The 20,533-nt window shown below is 35.6% G+C and overlaps 1 protein-coding gene across 1 annotated transcript in view; it reads right to left on the reverse strand.

Moving 5' to 3' along the window:
• LOC136842629 (uncharacterized) overlaps positions 1-20,533 on the reverse strand; it is a 1,039,791-nt gene that overhangs the window by 865,131 nt on the left and 154,127 nt on the right. Inside the window, exon 2 of the mRNA XM_067110244.1 lies at positions 10,494-12,260. Within this exon, the coding sequence (XP_066966345.1) occupies positions 10,494-11,402 (909 nt within the window). The 5' untranslated portion in view covers positions 11,403-12,260. The remainder of the gene's footprint in view (positions 1-10,493; positions 12,261-20,533) is intronic.

A 20,533-nucleotide genomic window follows, 5' to 3' on the forward strand; every position in this document is an offset into this window, starting at 1 on the left:
AGGCACGCTACCACTCAACTCTAGCAGTACTTTGATGCGTATGTAGGTACTGTGTATTGATCAGTGACATGGACGAAAAATGTAAGCAAAAGAATCATTTAATTGGGTAGAGGATGCGGCTCATGTACACTTATGCAATTTTATTTGTATTTTTTTTTTTATTATTTATAAACGATTTATAACGAGCTCTTTTTATCACCATGGTGTTGAAGTAGTGTCGGCATGTAGAAAGAGAAAGATAAAGGTAATTGGGATATGCTATTTCATTTATGATGGTTCAATACTATGTTAAGTGGTGTGTTCAGTTACCCAAATTTCTCAGAATAGTTTCTCAAGCAATTTTTGTTTATGTGTTTGTTACTTTGTTTTACGGCGATGCTTTTGTTATATTCATCAGCATGTTATTGTGATTTCCTTGTTTCAGTGAGAGAGAGAGAGAGAGAGAGAGAGAGAGAGAGAGAGAGAGAGAGAGAGAGAGAGAGAGAGAGCTTTGTTTTCTCGATTGTTAAGAAGACTTTATGGTGATTGGCAAAATGTTTTTGGGCATTGGGCTTTTTTTTATCTTCTTAATGAATTGGAAATATTGATAATAGTAAATGATAGTTTATTGTTACCAAGTTGTCAAGTAAGCCTGCTAAGAGCCAGAAAAACAAACTGAAGCATAACATCATTGTCACATTTAATAATTACACGAAGAAAATTTTCTTCTTGGAACGTTCTTAAAACGTAGGTTGAGAGAATTTTTATTTAGAGAAAGGACAAGAATGACAAAAAAATGTGAGTGTAGTTGGAATTTGATATTTTAATCATTTAGTTTTCTTTTAAGTCAAGTAAATAGATAAGCTTGTAGCTAGGAATATCAGTTTTCCTCAGAGAAAAAGCCGTAACGCGTTCATTTGTATTTGAAAATTCGGAAAGTTCAACACTTAAAAAAAAAGTTTCACCCGCTTCCAGTTCTCTCTCTCTCTGTCATCATGGGTAGTGCTCAAGTTTTGTCCCAATGTCTCCACCAAACCATTTGTTCAGCAATTTCCAGGTTTCCTTCTCCCTCCAAATTTATCATCAGAATACATCCTCCATTCTGTCTGCGTAACGTAGTTTACTCAAACCACACTATCCATCTGTTGTATGGTCACCTTCTTACCACCATTTCGGCCCTTCTTATTGCAAATATAAAATGCATGAAATTCATCTCAAGAGCTTACGCCGTTTTTTGCCTCCCTTATATCAGCATCCAAATTTGACTCCCTTGAGAGAGTTTGCTCTTAATACATCACAGCTCTTACTTCCATACCTACATTTCTTTCCCATACTTTAAGCAGAGATTGCGCTGCCTCCCTTGCTTCATCTGTTTGTAGTTCATCTCATTTCTCACGTTAGCATATCAATCGTTATATTTATCCCTAGATGCAGATATATCAGATACTTCTATTCTCCCACCATCTGTGCTAACATTCATTGCTCTATCGTATTGGCTACATTTTCCATCGCAACGTTACTCGATATAATTTGCCTTTTACCTTCCGCCCAAACGTGCGCTGTAAAATTCTGCCGCCCTTCGCTGTTGCTTCACAAGAAATCAACTATTCAGCACTCCATTCAGAACTTTCTAATATAACAAATAAGCTCCTACATATATGCTCCTTTCCTGACTTCTCTTCTCTTCACTAAGTTCTCTGAGGCCTTCCCTCACTTCATACTCTTCGTCTTCCGATATATATGTATATATATGAAATTTTTTATCACATCGTGATTTATATACAATCAAGAAGCTACAAATGTCGCTTAATATCAAATTCACGCTACCTCCGGAGTATCCCCGATGGGGAATTATCGCCGAAGGGGAATTTATAAGTGATAAATGGACTGGCTATCAGTGGATAGAACGTCGACTGGAGTCGCTGGATAAGTAGCTGTCGTGGGTTCGAGACTCGGTAGTACCAGTTCATTTATCACTTATAAATTCCCCTTCGGTGATAATTCCCCATCGGGGATACTCCCGAGGTAGCGTGAATTTGATATTAAGCGACATTTGTAACTTCATGATTATTATATATATATATATATATATATATATATATATATATATATATATATATATATATATATATATATATATATATATATATATATATATATGTGTGTGTGTGTGTGTGTGTGTGTGGGTGTGTGTAAATGGGGGTGTGTATACACATATATATTTATGTAGATAGATACAATACACACACACGCATATATACATATACATACATACATACACAATTATGAGTATGGGTATATTTGTGTAGACATAGTGACGCAGTGACCCTCTCATTCGCCTTACCAATTAGGTACCAGGTAATCAATCAGATGTGCCTGGCTGCACTAAGTACAGAGAACCTAATATAACTGAAAACTAGGTATGTACTCGTAATATCTGGAGCCACTTTATTTAAGGGGAAAGTCATGTAGGTGATTTATACAATTTTCTCACCTTACGTCTGTTACCCTTTTGGAGTGGGTGACACCAGAAGGGTACAGCCTCGGGTTTCCCATCTTTAGAGATCTTTCACGAGTCCAGCAGGCGCTGGTACTCATTTACATCTAGATGGACTGGTAAGCTGTTGGACAGAAGCTGTCTACGGGCCCTGCAAACTTGGGCCCAGTGCTGTGTAATTCAATACACACACACACACATCTATATATTTATATACATACAAGTTTGTATATGTGTACATATGTATATATATATATATATATATATATATATGTGTGTGTATGTGTGTGTGTGTGTGTGTGTGTGTGTGTGTGTGTGTGTGTGTGTGTGTGCGTGTGTGCGTGTGTGTGTGTTTGTGCGTGCGCGCGCTTGCGTGTGTGTGTGTATCTCACAGAAATATAACGAAATTTTATGAGTCAGAATTTGTGAACAAAATGAAGAGAAAAATCTCGTGAAACGACGTAAAAGAACTTGAAATTTTGGGGCAAGAGGCAGGGACGTGTGAAGGACTAGTGGAACTTTCTTGAGATATTTGATATAAAATAGATTTATGTTAAAGGATAGCGTATAGTATAAATCAAAAGATATTTATTGCTATGGTGTAAGACCGAGGGAATACGAATAGATGGAAATACTTGGAGGAACTTTGATGGAATTTGAGATAGGTACAATTATTCTGGTGGAAGTTTCGAATTAAGGGGGCATCAAAATGATTAATATTCTTGGAGGTATTAGTATGAAAGTCCCAGAATGCAATTACAATTATTATTTCTAGAAACAGTTTCTCTCGATGATACCAGCGGTAGAGAAAAAAGTGTTATTGCAACTATTGTTATCAGCATAAATGCAAATGCAAATATCAGTTCTTGCTGAATGATTGGTAGCGAGGGCCCGAAGAAAATAATATTTGATTGAAGCTGCAAGAAGTCGTAGGGGACGATCATCCAGGAGGAAACAGTGTTGATGGCCTTTCAGATGAATCACTTTTGCAATGGAGTTTTGATTGGACTTTATTCCTTGTTTGTGATGCAGCAAACGTGATTGACTTACTGAAGGAAAGATACAATTGCGAGAGAAATCTGAAGGGAACGCGTCATTTGACAGATAGAAGGACAGTTTAGATTGCCAAGGTTGAAAACCCGTATGGTTTTTCTGAAGTTTGCGTAATAATCTGTTGTAATTCTACCAAATTTTTGTTGCGTTGAGGCAAATAAATTGTAATTTTAATGTCAAATTGTGTTTTTGGGCGTTTTCGCTATTTACTAATGTTTACACTTATTGGTATGATGATGATTAGCTTTGGAAATTTTTATTCTGAGATTCTTTGGGGATAATAATAATTATGAACATGTTTAAACAGTATTTTACATGTGATGATAAGGTTAAGTTTATGAGTGATATTTACAGGGTGATTGTTAAGTTTGGCAAGGCTTAAACTAATATTGGAAGGATGAGAATAAAGCTGTGAAGATATTAAATTTTTTTTAGGATGTCAATGAATTTAAGTGTGTTTGTCACTAATATTGGGAGGGAGATGATTAGGTAAGATTAAAACTCTTATTGTAAGTGATATCAATGTTAGTAAAGTTTACATCTGAGGACTGACTATAGGATACTCATAATTAAGACTATATGTGATTGGCAAAGTAAGTGAAAGGGGATTCATGAAATAGACGGGACAACACGAAACCAGGTTGGGCCTCATTGAAGCCATGTAACAGAAACATATTTGATTTGATTTTATGAAATTTAGGTTGTTAAACGTAGCACTGGGGAACTTTCGACCATTCAGCGAAAAATGAAAATGGGGAGTTGGATTTGGGGTGCTTGGACAGCAAGATAAAGTACTGCAAAAAATTTAAAAAAGATGAAGTGCAAGTTTGTAAAGGTGTAACCGGGAGGAAACCCCAGAGTTGCACTAAGAAGTAATAGTTAGAGAGGTTGGACGCAAGACTATTGAAAGGAAGTAAGAATGCAGGTAAAGAAGGCCAAAGGTGGGTGCAGCCAGAGGACCGAAGGGGCGCTGCAGACACCCTTAAGTACTGCCCACAGTGACGTGTAACACTTGCAATATCCTCCTCCGGGTATTGTAACTGAGAGATGTATTTTCCTTTCTCCAAAGTCTCATCACGTTATGTGTTCTAATTTAAGCTGTGTAAAGTGCAAAAACACTTAATTCAATTGATCGATTACGTTTCATTGTCCAAGAAAATCGATGAAAGTTTGAGAGTGTTTCCGAGAAAGTTGAAAACAACAGTGATCAAAGGTCAGGTTATAAGAGAAAATCGAAAGAAAGAGTAAAATTTATTAGGAATCAAGATTTAGTGCGAGCTTGGTGTGTGTATCATATAAACATGTAAGCGAAAGAGAAAGACGGAATTATAATTTACTAATACTAAATCAAAGATGCAACTGAGATGCGGTTGGAGATGATTAAGCGAAGATGGTTATTTAAACCAATATATAATTACGAAAAATGTATTTATCATATTATTGATGGAATAAAATCATGGGTGGCAAATTAATGTGTGGTCATAACTGACTGGATCAGGATATTTTTTAGACGAATTTGAGTAATTATGATGACCAGAATTGGACTCATGATGAGTAGAGAAGAATAAGAATTAAAAGGAATGTGTAAAAGCGAAATGTTTGTGATCAGGTCAAGGGGTAATTAGGAATGGGGCTGATTATTTTTTTTTAAACACTCCTTGAATATCTTACGGTGAATATTGATGTGTTTTTCATGTGTGAGCTTGGAGTATCTTGAATTTTCGCTTCGAAGTTTGTATCTATCATTTACCAATAAATGAAAAAGGGAAATTTATTGAATAGTAGTTGTTTTGTTAATCATCAAAAGGGAGAAATGTCTTACTTGATATAAGAAACATGCGAGTAAAAATACCTCGATGTTTGTGTAATTTTTGGTGTGTGTGTATATATATATATATATATATATATATATATATATATATATATATATATATATATATATATATATATATATATATATATATATATATATATATCACACATATATATATACACATATATATATATATATATATATATATATATATATATATATATATATATATATATATATATAATATATATATATATATATATATATATATATATATATATATATATATATATATATATATATATATATATATATATATATATATATTATATATTATATATATGTGTGTATGTATACATATAATATATATATATATATATATATATATATATATATATATATATATATATATATATATATATATATATATATATATATATACACACACCAAAAATTACATAAACATTGAGGTATTTTTACTCGCATGTATCTTATATCAATTAAGTCATTTTTGCCTTATGATGATTTACAAAACAGCTAAACATATAATATATATATATCTATATATATAAAAGTGAAAATGTTTGTATATGTTTGGCTTCGATAGAAATTCAGGCCACTTGACAGACCCAGACAAAATTTTCCACACGGCCTCTATGTCACCCCAGAAAAGGTTTTTAACAAAATCAAACCCCTACCCCATGACAGACATAATGTATGGACAAAACAAATGAAATTTTTTTGTTATGTCACCTTTTCCTTCAGTTTTCTGGGTTTATTCTTATTTTTCGTTTAACAATTCACCTTTTCTTCTGGCGCTGCCAGAAGTACAATTAGCCTACAACAATAAATCACCTGTAACATAAATTTTTAGCAGAATTTACATGAATTTTATCTTATTTTATGTTAATAATTAATATAATTGTTTATTACCTCGATAAAATCTATATTGAAAACATAAATTGATAATTTCTTTCCGTAGTAAGTGAAGCCGAGTCCTCACATCCATAGTAGTGGCTTAACGCAATGATTTCAGTGGTTGGAATTAATTATCATGAGATGCGAATTGGCAAAAAACTTCACTGCATACAGAAGATAAGTTTCTTTTCACATTGCTTTGTACTGATTACCTGGAAGATAATGAATGAAAATTCTAGATTAAAGGTTTGCAGGAATGTAGATCATAACATTTGGAAATCTGTTCTGAAAGGCACTTGGAGGGTAAATGTATTAGATGCAAATAGGTATTTAAGAAATGGCAACTACTGCACTTTGAGTAACTCGAACTGCTCACAGCTTACACAAAATGCCAATTCATACCTTTTGCTGATGTAATCATACACAGTAAGGAATAGTATTTCCATCATTTAGGGAAAAAATTATTGTTTTTGGTTATATATTAGAATGATATATATTCATCACTATCTTTTATTGATGCGTATTTATTCAAAACAATAAATACTGATTGCCTAACATTCCTCCAAGAAGGGAAAGATTTTGCTTGACTCATGATTACGTTATTGTACAAATTGACCAAGTTTATAGGTGCTGTATGTGTAACTTTATGCACAATTTTGCCATAAAGAATTTGATGTCATTGTAAAGATAATGAGTTGTAATTTATCATGTTATGTTAAAAACATCCCTAAAACTAATATATAAAAAATACATATCATGAGTTGAAGTTAACCATATAGGAAAGTGTTTTGCCACTTTTTTTCTTAATATGATGAGGGGGTGGAAGGCTAACTCTTGCAGCAGTTCACTTAATAATAGGGAAGAAGTAAAAAGGTATAACAGAGAATAGACTAAATATTTCTTATTAAAAAAAGACATCTATTCTCATACAATATTAATGAATGAGTTTAAATAAGAACTGAGGGGTTGATTCAGTTTTTTTTTATAAATTGGACAAAGAAGTTCCCTTTCATTTTAGTAACACATATCATAAAAAGACATCATTGGCCTGGGCCTATACCAAATTGTCTGTTTCACATGGAAATATTGTTTTAGATTTTTATTGTATGATTTGGCCTCATAATGGCCTAATAATAACGTTGAAGGGTCTAACAGTGAAATGAATAAGCCTATGCATAATTTATTCATATTCTGATGAGAGCATCTGAGATGCTTCCCAGATGAAATACAGCGGCAAACCATCATGAAATTGACGCTAACCTGTCCACATGTGCAATTACCTGTCAGTCGGTCGGAAGATATTTAGGTAATACCATCAGTTCATCTGTTCTGGTGAGTGGACTGTCTCCGCCCACAAACTGTTGTCTACATGTAAGTTTTAACGGCAGTTTCGATGAACTGACAGAAGAAATGGCAGGTAAACTTAGGGGTGTTAGGGAGGAGAAAGTGGGAGGGGGAGAGAGAGAGAGAGAGAGAGAGAGAGAGAGAGATAGTTTATAGAATGTCATCAAGAGTTTTTCCGGGTAGCAAAGGTGAGCTTATTATATATATATATATATATATATATATATATATATATATATATATATATATATATATATATATATATATATATATATATATATATATATATGTTTGTATGTATGTGTGTGTGTGTGTGTGTGTGTATGTGTGTGTGTGTGTGTGTGTTTGGAGAGAGAGAGAGAGAGAGAGAGAGAGAGAGAGAGAGAGAGAGAGAAAGGCAATTATCATAAAATTACCTTTTACCTTATATGTCCGTTGTACTATCTTCTCCAAGAGGTTGTGTTTTCACCTGTCGTTCTCTTTGATTGAGATGATTCAAAGCCTGATACCCAAAATGGTAAATATTGGAGGTACTCATAATCCTGCTCTTCATCCAAATCTATTAATATCTTTTAGTCACTGTTCAGCCTCATCGAAAAGATCCATTTAAATCGGACTGTAAATTTCTCGCTAATATTCGGAATACCATATCAGAATCAATTTGCAGAATGACATTCATAATCAGTAGCAAACCCTTTACACGTTACCATTACTTTATGGCTCTCGTTTATTGAAATTGAATATGTTGATCATTTCCCCACCGATTATCCCTGTCATAGAAGTTTGAAGGAGGTTATACGTTCGGCAGTGTCTGTTTGCCTTTCATGTTCGTCTTTTAGGCTGCAGGCTTCCTCTAAAGGTTATCGATGGATTTCAATTTGTTTATCTGTATAAATTTATTTTGGCCTTCAGTGCTTCACTGATTTTTGTGTTTAATTAATTTTTAAGCCTTCAAAATCGTCTTGGCCTTAGAAGTCAGTCATTTTCTTGACCAGTGTCAATCTTTGCCTTGAGATTTTCATTAACCTTTTCAGAATTCTAGTCTCTTATTGACAGAAGTAGAGTTCCCTAAAATTTTTGCCTGTATATCAATTCATTTTGGCACAGACTTTAATCGTAAAAGCTGGAAACAAGCCGGATAACAGCAGAATTTAGCGCACGGTTAACACGCCTCGTAAACCACTAAACTTGACTGATATTTGCAACAAACCTTAACAGTCTGGGGCAACAGTTAATTTTTCAAAAAGGTGTGAAAGACCACGCACACACACACACAGGGGGAGAGAAAGAGAGAGAGAGAGAGAGAGAGTAATTGATCTCATGGCATAGTGAAGTTGCCAAAGTGTTGTTAAGAAGTGCAGTTTAAGTTGGAATATATTTCGCACTTGCGTTTTCTGCTGTATGTGGGTGGTCTTCAAAGTCTAGTAAGTATTTGCGTCTGTATTTTATGTACATGAATGTTTACTGTGCTGCTTATTCTGCCGTCACCATTTATTTATGCTCAAATATGTATTACAGCTTAAGGTTAGCCTATCCCAATGGTTCTCAAACTGGGGGTAATAATGTATGCGATGTGCTCTGTCCTCTACAGACCCTCGCATCGATATTTTAGTAAAGGACAAACAATACCATGTTTCCCATTAATAATGCAGCAATAATGTCTTTATTTCTATTAATTACCAAAGAAATAATGATTTAATTCCAATTTGTAATAAAATGAACAATGCTTTAATTTCAATTTTTTGTCAAAGTAATAATGTGTAAAATCTAAATTCTTTATTTCTTAAGACCTGAGTAAAAGTAAAATTAATTTCTTACATATAAAATGCATTAGAAATTAAGCATTCCAAATATTTTTCTTTTCTTTGTATTATAACTCCACATAACTGAAGAGGAATGGTGTCGGTGTACTGGTGATCTATCACACCACTGCCGGGGGTAACGAGACCAAAAAGTTTGAGACCCACTGAGGCCCTATCCGAATATGAGTTTCCGATAGTATTTCCGAAATACTACCTTTCCTTGCATAGAACTTTGTGGATGAATTACAGGAAGTTAATCTGATGAATAGAAAAATTTACAATTCAGCAAAATGAAAGAGAAGACATAACAAATTGAATTATATTCTACTCTTTTGTCCTCCTACTCTTTCTCTTCTTCTTCTTTTTCTTATTTTTATTCTTCTTTTGTTTTGGATGTAGTCTTTCTTTGTGAAATACTGCAAGAAGTTTTGGCAGAAAACTTTGTAAGTCTTCCGATAACTCAGCGCTGCTTCCATCAAAAACATTATGTGAAGAAAACGGTTCCAAAATGGATTTCTCTTGCCTGAGTTAGCACTCCTGCCCAAAGGTGTTGCCGAGAGAGAGACAGAGAGAGAGAGAGAGGAGGGAGTTTATTGTTACCCACTAGGTGTCTGGTAATATTTGCTTTTGCCAAATCTCTTCGTAGAAACCCCGAAAAAAAAAGAAAACGGTGGGCGGGAATTTTATTATGATTTAAAACGTAGTTGTTTTATTTCTTTCTCACCAAATCTCATTCTCTGAAGTACCAGTGTTCAAGAACATTATTTTATAATGAATTAATTACTGCGGGTAATCTATTGTAATAGTTTTCCTTTATACTATTAATTGTGTATCAAATATTTTCCTTATTTTCCCACCCCCACCGTTTCTTGAAAACATACATAAGGTAAAAAGAATTTTAAATACTAAAATACATGCCAGATCACACATATACTATTAGAATGAAAAGAAACGTAATTCCGTACATTGTACCGTGCAGTTAAAAGTACAAATACGAGGGAGCACAGCCAGACAAAAGAAGTATGAAATTGAGTGAGAACGAGGGAGTCAAGCAGGAAATAGTATAGCAGATGGCGTCTTCCCTTACCTCTAGGGTCTCATCTCCATAGCCCTTGACCGACCTGACGACGAGTGGCACTCCAGCCAAGGAAGCGAGAGCCCCCGAAGCGTAGATACTCTGCGTCATACCAACGGCTAGGCCAGCACTCACCCCCTCAGACTTGAGGGTCTCGCAGGCGCCTTTCAGCGCGCCCAGCTTGAGTTCGGGCGTCTCGACGACGACTCCTTCAAATCGGGAGACGCCCCCATTGAGATGATTTTGTTCTTGCAGCAACTGGAAAAAAACCGAGGAGAGACTCTGGATGTGGTCGGGTTCAAAGACGGCGCCCAGTTTATAGATGGGCGTGTGGGACTTGGTGCTGGTGTTTGTGGCAGTGCCTTGGAGAGGAGAGACTTCTGGGTCCAGTATTTCGATCTGGTCAAACTTTTGGTCATACGAGGTCGCTAGTGTTCCTTCCGAAGAGACCCGATGATTACCTTCCTTGACGTCACTGGCTGATGAGGAGTGGCGTTCCCCGTGCCTGGGTGGCTTTTGTGGGCGGGAAAAGAATATGGTCCGCGGTGAGGTGGGTGGAGGAGACGAGGGGGCGGCGATAACGGCGGTGCCTCCTCCGTCAGCAGAGGTTGTTGACGTTGCCGTTAGAGGGGAAGCAACAGCAGCAGCAGCAGCAGCAGCATCCTGCACAGACACCAGATGGACTGAGCCATCGAAGAACAGGACGTCTGGGGGCTCTCCCTTTGGAGGGGAGCGGTAGGCTCTTGGCTTGGGAGGCAAATTGAGAAGTTCCTGGTGTCCCCTCCCAACGACACCTCCGTCGCCAAAAGTGAACAAGGAGGAGGAGGAGGAAGATGAGGAGGTTGAGGAAAAGGATGAGGAAGGAGGAGAGGAACGCGACATAAGAATCAACGAGAAGAGAAAAACCAGAAGGTGACTCATGACAGTAGTAAAGAACGGTGCCGCTGCTCGAAGGTCCACAAAAACATAATCTCGACGACGACAATGACAGGAAGTAGCAGCGAGGAGGCCTCGGTTCTCCCGCGGTTCATTTCAAGTCAGGTCAAAAATATAAACGAAGAAGCATCCCGTCCAAAAGCCAGAATGGGGGACAGCACTAACGGTAGTAACAATAAATGTTCGTTGCTGCTTTCCCATTCCACTTTAACAACAGCAGCTTCAGCAAAGAGAGGAGGCAGCTTCCATCTTGGACTGGTCTCCAGCCTTCTCATAATTCTCTTCTCTTCCTTCAGATTTCGAGGACGACAAAGAGCGTCGTAGAAACGACGCTGAGGGCGGAGCTGCAGGAGGACTCGTGCACGTCCATTCTGATCACGACCTCTCCCAAAAAATCAAATTCAAAACCAACTTTCTTGACAGAACAGAATCAAATTTGAAAAAAATGGACTTGTGATATTAAAGGTGGAGAGTAAATGTACTGTACGTTGAAACACTCCTCCTAAAACTAACTTCGAAAGGAGGAACCAAAGAGGTTTATGTGGTTAATTGTAGAGCCGGTGATGTGCCTAACTTTTATATTTCATTCTAATTCATTCTTGTTGGTACTGGATTGGTCGACTGGAAGCAAAGCTACAGCTTCTAATCTAGAAGATGATGAGGCGTTACATCCTGCCATAGCATTTAAAGAGCTGTGAATACTGTTGGAGGGATTGAGTAATTGTATAAGTCTTGTTTTTCTCTAAAACCCCTCTACGCTGCTCCGTCCTTCAGACTGTATTTCTTTGTCTAATATTAATATTTTCCTTTTCACATCCTTTTCTTCACGGAGTCCCGTCCAATCTGAAAATAGAAGTAAAATATCATTAACTGATGAATGCTAACAATTTTGTAACGAATTTTAATGTTCAAAATAAACGGTGATAATAATCAATACAGATTCAGCAAATTGCTGTGTTAGCATTGTATATGTCTTGAAGAACCATCAATCTGCTATTTATCATCGAAAAGAACTATCAGCTGATGAACAGATGAATTTGACACCTCATTATCGTTAGGTTTAAAGAAGGTATATGAGAATATAGCTACGTTTAAAATCAATGGGAATTTAATTCGTATCAGCACAATGAACTTAGACAGAAGTATGAAGTTAAATGCATTTACTAGGAAGTATAATCATTCCTCTACTGTTTTCATCAGTGGTATAGATTTGATGTTTGATGATGGAAATAATCATACTGATAATAAAAAGAGGAATGCGGAAATAGCTGTATGCATGAAAAATTCTGTATATTGATCTGGATAATATTCTATATATAAGGTGGGTGTGTTCGTTAGTGCATATGTGCACAGCATATATATGCATATCATATTCATCTACAAATGAACACTGAGCCTTTTGTGGGTAAATCACCAGATTGGCTTTCGCTACGAACTATATAAAGGAAAGATGAAGCAGACAAAGAAAAAAAGAAACTAAAATTGTACCATGGTTTTTTTCACTTTATCCTTTCTTCTGGCCAGTGGGTGAATATAGTGTATAATAGTCAAACGTATCACCCTCGAAAATGGGAGTCAATACCCTAGGATTAGCGTGATTGGATGTTTCTATTGGAAAACTATGAAGGGCCGGACCAACAATCCTTTGCTCATGTGAACTTGCGGCGCGAAACAGAGTTTTTCCACGATTTTTTTTTTTTTTTTTGTGGGAATGTCTGTTTAACACTGATGTTGTGTATACACACATATGTATGTATGATAGTTTTTCTCTGATTTTCCCAGGTAACATGTTTATGCTTTCAAATATTATGGCACACATAACCCATTGATATCAAATTCACCCTACCTTGGGGCTAGGCCATACCCAGGGCAGATTATATATAAAAACTCTTACCCTAACCACAATTCGAATTTATGGGTTGGATAGGGTAACATGGACTTGACCCACTCTACTTTGTATTGTTTTCCACCACACAATTCTCTTCTTTATAAGAGGGTGATGACTGAAGGATAGAGCCTACACGTTCTCAACAACTTTCTATGGATAAATTTGTTACCCTTGTGACCTTTTTTGACCCATGGTGATACCAGTGTCCCATTCATGTTTTGTTGGACTATATATATATATATATATATATATATATATATATATATATATATATATATATATATATATATATATATATATATATATATGACTTTTTATATATACATCATATATGATTCTTTTATACAAGCATTAAGCTACAAACGTCCTTTAATATCCAGTTCGCTCTACCTCGGAAATAATATATTTTCATATATGTTACCGAAGGGGAATTCTTGTAGTTGATAATAAGTTCGTCGTCCCGTGGGCTCGAACCAACGAAAGACAAGAACTCAGTACTACAGTGACGCCTTTACCCACACGGCCAACAAGTGAGGTATAAGTTGATACCGGCTCCCACCTACAAATCCCCGTCTAACTCAGGTATTTGTATTTCGAGTCGATATCAACCCACCTCTGCCATGCTGACCATGTAGTGCGTTTGTCGCATGCAGCCATATTATGACTTTTTATCGCACCGCTGTGATTCATATACAAGCATTAAGCTATAAACGTCCTTTAATATCCAATTTGCTCTACCTCGGAAATAATATATTTTCATATATGTTACCGAAGGGGAATTTTTTAGTTGATAATAAGTTCGTCGTCCCGTGGGCTCGAACTAACGAAAGACAAGAACTCAGGACTACAGTGACGCCTTTACCCACACGGTCAACAAGTGTGACAAACGCATTACATGGTCAGCATGGCAGAGGTAACATTTATGAAAATATATTATTTCCGAGGTAGAGCGAATTAGATATTAAAGGACGTTTGTAGCTTAATGCTTGTATATGAATCACGGTGATGTGATAAAAAGTCATAATATGGCTGCGTGCGACAAACGAACTACATGGTCAGCATGGCAGAGGTGGGTTGATATCAACTCTAAATACAAATACCTGAGTTCGACGGGGATTTGTAGGTGGGAGCCGGTATTAACTTATACCTCACTTGTTGGCCGTGTGGGTAAAGGCGTCACTGTAGTCCTGAGCTCTTGTCTTTCGTTGGTTCGAGCCCGCGGGACGACGAACTTATTATCAACTAAAATTTCCCCTTCGGTAACATATATGAAAATATATTATTTCCGAGGTAGAGTGAATTGGATATTACGTTTGTAGCGTTTATATATATATAATATATATATATATATATATATATATATATATATATATATATATATATATATATATATATATATATATATATATATATGTGTGTGTGTGTGTGTATGTATATATGTATATATGTATATGTATATATATATATATATATATATATATATATATATATATATATATATATATATATATATATATACAGTATATACTGTATATAATATATTGTAGCAAAACCTGCCAATCCCAGTGTCATCATTTTCTACTCACTCTCTCTCCCACTCTCATTATATATGAAGCAAAATTTATAGAAATGGATTTATAAATTATTTCCAGTATGGCTCTTTTTTCATATCGAGAATAATTGGGTTAAATAACAGACTTTACCTGCTATTATTCCCAATTAATTAAAATCTATCATTACAAATTTTGAACACCGGGGACCGGGCTCATTTTCGCTTTTGTCACTCTAATCATCAATGAATCCTCAATTAATTAATAATAGTATGGGTTGGGATTCTGACTTTAAGGTACGTGGGGCACCTGTCTTTAATTCAATACACTTTTGAAATTTGGTTTAGCGAGGATTTCATGTCGAATTCATAATACCCATTTTTTAAATTTTAGTAGGGAAGTTTTTGTCTGGAATAAATATAATAAAGTATGGGACTTAGGAGATTAATTCCATATTTCAAATTAATGCTAGATTTGCTGTATTTTGTTATTTTATTAATATTATTTGCATATTGTTGAAATTTTTAAGTTTTTCCGAACTCTTTCAAGTACATAATTTCATGTTGTATTAGTTTCAAGTACTGTAAAACTGTCAACATTCTTTTGACGTTAAATATTTCAGTATAAATAAATATATTTTGTAAACACTTCCTAGGATGAATAACTAAATAATTGTGATCGTTAGTGCACATTTTCATAAAGATCAACATTAGGAAAAACCATAGAGACATAAATGCAACACAGAGTACCAGTGTTGTCTAAAAAGACGGTAATGTAAAAGAGGGTTGAGATGGCAAGTCACGACCTTATGGACGTTTACGTAACGTCTCGAAACCCTGAACAAGGTACCTTCATTTTGCCAACTATTACAGGAGCTAGTGGTGAAAGAGGCTGCTCCCGGGCTAGACAACGGCATTTCTAAATCTGGAATTTGATGCTTGTGGGTCATTCTTGTTACACAAAGCAAAAAACTTTTACCACGTCCTTATTATGCAGGCGTGAAAGGTAGATGGGAAAATGCGAATTACATCCCTTTGGGGAACGTTACAGAGACATTTACAGAAAGAAGAGGGGATTTATACCTAACTTGATACTAGGTATTCGATTTTATTAATTTGTTCCCAAATGAATGTTCGCGACGATCCCGCGCGTACCTACACCTTGTTTCATCCAGAATTTTATTCTGACAATATTTGAACGTGATCAAAAGTGCGACATTCTGTAAAGTTAGAGTGGTTACTGAAGGCTATGATCTCTCTCTCTCTCTCTCTCTCTCTCTCTCTCTCTCTCTCTCTCTCTCTCTCTCTCAAGGTCTGAACAAATACCAGGGAAGCAAAGGTAATACATCTGACAATAACGATCTCCTCCCAAATTACCAAATTTGTTCCCCCGAGATCAACTGTATTTTAGCTGATCAGCCACACCAGGTCGATATTCAGAATACTAGAATCAGACATCAAAATTTATGTTGTTTGTCATGTTCCCGGAAAAGTTTTCATGGGACTTTGAGACTTAACGGTTCATAATTTTTCGAGCTTGAAAATAGTGGATGGGTGGGCACACAAGAGCCTGATTACACAATTTCCTTTCCCTTCGAACTCTTCAGATGCCAGCTAACGAGGCATTTTGGAAACCAGCCATACATAGATAACGATCTGGAAAGCTCATTTATATTTTTATTCGCTGATGATTGCTACGTCTCGACGATAAGAGACTCTAGAAAAACGCAGACACTTTCGAAAGGCACTAGATAATGGAAATTAAACCTGACGAGGAAAAACAAGGTGGTCTTAATGCAGGTGAAAACGTCATTACGGAAAACCCCAAATCAGAGACCATGGAGTCATTATCTCTGACGATTTAACATTGTAAGATCTTCAGGACAAATCATAAATTTATTGCTCACTTGCGTTGTCCCCTATATTACGAGGTACACTCAAATAGAAACCAGAGCTCTTACAAGACTCTCCATGTCTTGCTAAGCTCAAAGTTGTGAAACTATGCAGCAGTCGGTGAAGGCAACAACGCAGTAGGTCCAAATTAAACTTCATACCCAATTAAACCGCAAACCTTTGCTTTATTTTCACTGCATTCGCAGAGCTTGTATTAGATGTTTTGTACCCAAACCTATATTTATCATAACCCAGCTGAGATTGCTCGTGTTTAATATTTTCGAGCTAACGCTTTTAACATATGGAACTATCTGTCTCGGTGCATCTCTACTGACACCCGCCTTCCAGTATATATTTATATTTAACACTATAGAATAGCTTTGGGTCTTAGGCAACATGGGCGAACTCAATACAGCTCGTTATTTTAATTCTGATTCACTAAATCCACAACACGAGGGCCTAAACTAAGTAATCCCACACCCTTAGAGGTTTAGAACCAATCTATGGGTGCTCTCTCTCTCTCTCTCTCTCTCTCTCTCTCTCTCTCTCTCTCTCTCTCTCTCTCTCTCTCTCTCTCTCTCTCAATAGCGGCAAAACCTTCAGAAAAAATTAATGTGATTCAAATATTTAATCCATATCATTCTTATTATTTATAGCTAAACATATCCTTCCCTAGAAGGCAAGCAAAACATCGCCCTGGCTTGGGGCAGGATGATAACCTAATCCCACCTCAACCAGTTTTACAATTCACGAGATAAATGACATCAATCGCTGGCGGCAGAGACGTCTAAGGAATTCAGGTCAGTCGCATGGAAATCCCCTCAATCGTTCTTCCTCTTCTTTTTCTTTTTCTACGTTTTAATATCACCCACATCTGTTTCTCCTTCTTCCTTTTTAAAAACCTGGCATAGTTTTGGAGGGCTTAATTCCCCTTTCTTTACTGCTTCTTCTGAATATAATGCTAATATTTCTTCTGATATTTTGTTTTTTTCCTGAAACTTGGAATAACTTCTCTTTTTCTTTTATTTATTCCAGTCTTCTTCTGAAATGCAGCATAATTCTTCTGTTAAGTTTTAGCGCCTTTCAAATAAACTTATGCAAAGGGTTTTCCTACGAATGCAGATGCCTTGGTTAAAATAATTATAGTGCAGTTTATATTCATCTCGTTGAAGCCATTCAGAAGCGAGGCAACTCGAGGAATAATCTACTTTTATGAACCTGGTCTCGGGTAAAGTTCAGCTTTTTCCCAGAAGTCTCGAGATTCATCTAAGGTTAGAGGCGGAGGAGGCCGGTTTAGATTATGACTGCATGCATTACAAAACTTTCATAAGATACCAAAAACATATACCTTCCTCGACTGTATTGTTAAAAATTATGGAGAAATATAACTTCCATGAACTGAAGATATTCAGTGAATAAACTTCCGATATTTTAGAAACAGTTTCCATGGACTGAATTTTACAGCACACCGAAAATATACTTTCTATGAATTCAGTTGCACAAAATATCTCTGTGTACACCTTACAGAACCTGAATTTTACAAAATTTCCGGAAAAAAGTTCACAGAATATCCTAGAAATATAAATTAGTTTCCATGACCGGAGTATTACGACATATCCAAAATTATACTTTCCGTGGTGTCAGTTTTGCAAATTATCCATAAAAAAGTTAAAAAAGTATTGAATGATGTAAAATTTTCAAGGTATCCTAGGAATATAGTTTCCATGACCTGAATTCCACAGGTATACTGGAAATGTATCTTTCATGACCTGACAATTACAAGGTGTCAGAGAAATACTGACTAATAAATTTACAAAGTATCCAAGAAATGTATCTTCCGCGACTTGATTTTTTTTCACAACAATTAAATAGAACAACGTGAAATATTTATCTGGATATTATCCATTTTTATAGCAGTGTACAATCTTATACAACTAAATCATGAAACATTACCAGGAAGAATCACAACATAAAAAAAAATTTTTTTTTTTAAACACGCTTTTATTAAAATGCATTAAAAAGTGAAAAATAAATCTTTTGAGACACGCCAGGATTTTCTTACAATTAACCATGTCTACAAAAGTAAAAGCATGGGCACCAAACATGGAAAGAAGCGCTACAGGAAAAAAAATATAGTTTGTTTTTCATTTCTTATAGCATATTCCTTCCATTTTTGGCGCCCACGCTTTTATTTTTGTAGACATGATTAATTGTAAGAAAATCTTGGTGTGTGTCAAAAGATTTATTTTTCACTTTTTAGTGCATTTTAATAAAAGCGTGTTTTAAAAATGTTTTTTATATGTTTTAATTTTATACTTTTTAGTTTTGACAGAAATTGTAACCGATTTATGATTGTAGCTAACAACATTGATATCCTGTCGAGCCAAAGAAGGTTTGAAAAATCCAAAGAGTTATTTGCCGAGTCAAAGAAGTTGTGAAAAATCCGAAGAGTGTCATACAAATCCTGATATACGGGTAGAGGTCACTGTAGGGTCACTAGAGGTCACTGCTGACCTATTGATCATGTAAGGTTGTATTGTCACCAGGATTGAGTAACCATGCAAAATTTCAAGTCCATTGGACGGAGGGAACAGGTCGAAAATTGAGTTACAAGAATTGAGGACAGACAGACAGACAGACGCAGAAGTCAAGTTAAATAAAAGCATTTAATAAAAATAGAAACCAGTGTAAGACCCATAAAACCTCATAACCTCTGTATCGATAGTATCACTTGGAGGAAACTATATAGCAATACAAATTCTTGTCGACCTTATGCATTAAACATACGCCTCTCGCTCTTCTCAAGTTTATGATCAACGTATAAACGAAGCAGCTACTTAATGAAGTAACGAAAAGGTAAAGAAAGAAGTGAATGGAATTGAAAAGATGAGGAAAGAAGAAAAATCAGAATAAAACGTATAAGAAAGGACGAAAAGCCAGCTAAGGAATAGTACTCCCGTGGGCTAAATTTGAATATGGTCAGCGGCGAACCAGATGGCCTAATCACCTCAGATAGAAAGGCAACGGAACGAATAAAGCTGAAGGATGTTGTTCTCGGATAACCTTTTAGGCCCCACACTTCCCTACGCTATTTCTTTCCGTTTATTTCGTAACGATTATCTCTATTTTTTCAGTTATAATTCTTTTCATTTTGAAATTTTCTGACCGGCGTTGAGAAAAATAGAGACATAGGTGACTTTTTATTAGAAATTTCATGAAGAGAATATATTGCGAAGAAAATTAGCATTTCTGTTGTTTCTGTGGTTTGGGAGATAATCTTGCCTCATGGTCAGTTTCGTTTTTAATAGTTATGTTGAGATTTGTAGATAACAATGTGTGTGAGTGTGTGCGTGTGTTTCTGTTATCAAACTTCATCTTCATTATGGTTACTTTATTGTTTTCGTCATTATTGTTATTAGACGCCTCTTATTTCAAGATAAATCACACCTTTTCGTCAGCTCTTTGTGAAATTTGGCAGAAGGACCCCCTTGTCCCTTGAATGTTTGTCCCAAATATTTAAAGCGTCTTCCTGTCTTCAAGGTAACGAGGTCACAGAACTAATAAAACAGTTAAGAAACGTGATATGGATACATCTCCAAATGTTTTATTCTCAAATGAAACATCAACATTATTTTATTTCATTACCAGTTACCTATGATGTCACTTTAACGCACTGGAATATCTCCAGAATTACTGATTACGTAATAATAGGTATAAATTTTGATTTCGTTGTACTTAAGCAGGTTGTAGCAGGTTTTTTAGGAAAAAAATTAAGTTCATTTACAT

The sequence above is a fragment of the Macrobrachium rosenbergii genome, chromosome 10 (genome assembly GCF_040412425.1).
Source record: "Macrobrachium rosenbergii isolate ZJJX-2024 chromosome 10, ASM4041242v1, whole genome shotgun sequence".
In the NCBI taxonomy this organism is placed as follows: Eukaryota; Metazoa; Arthropoda; class Malacostraca; order Decapoda; family Palaemonidae; genus Macrobrachium; species Macrobrachium rosenbergii.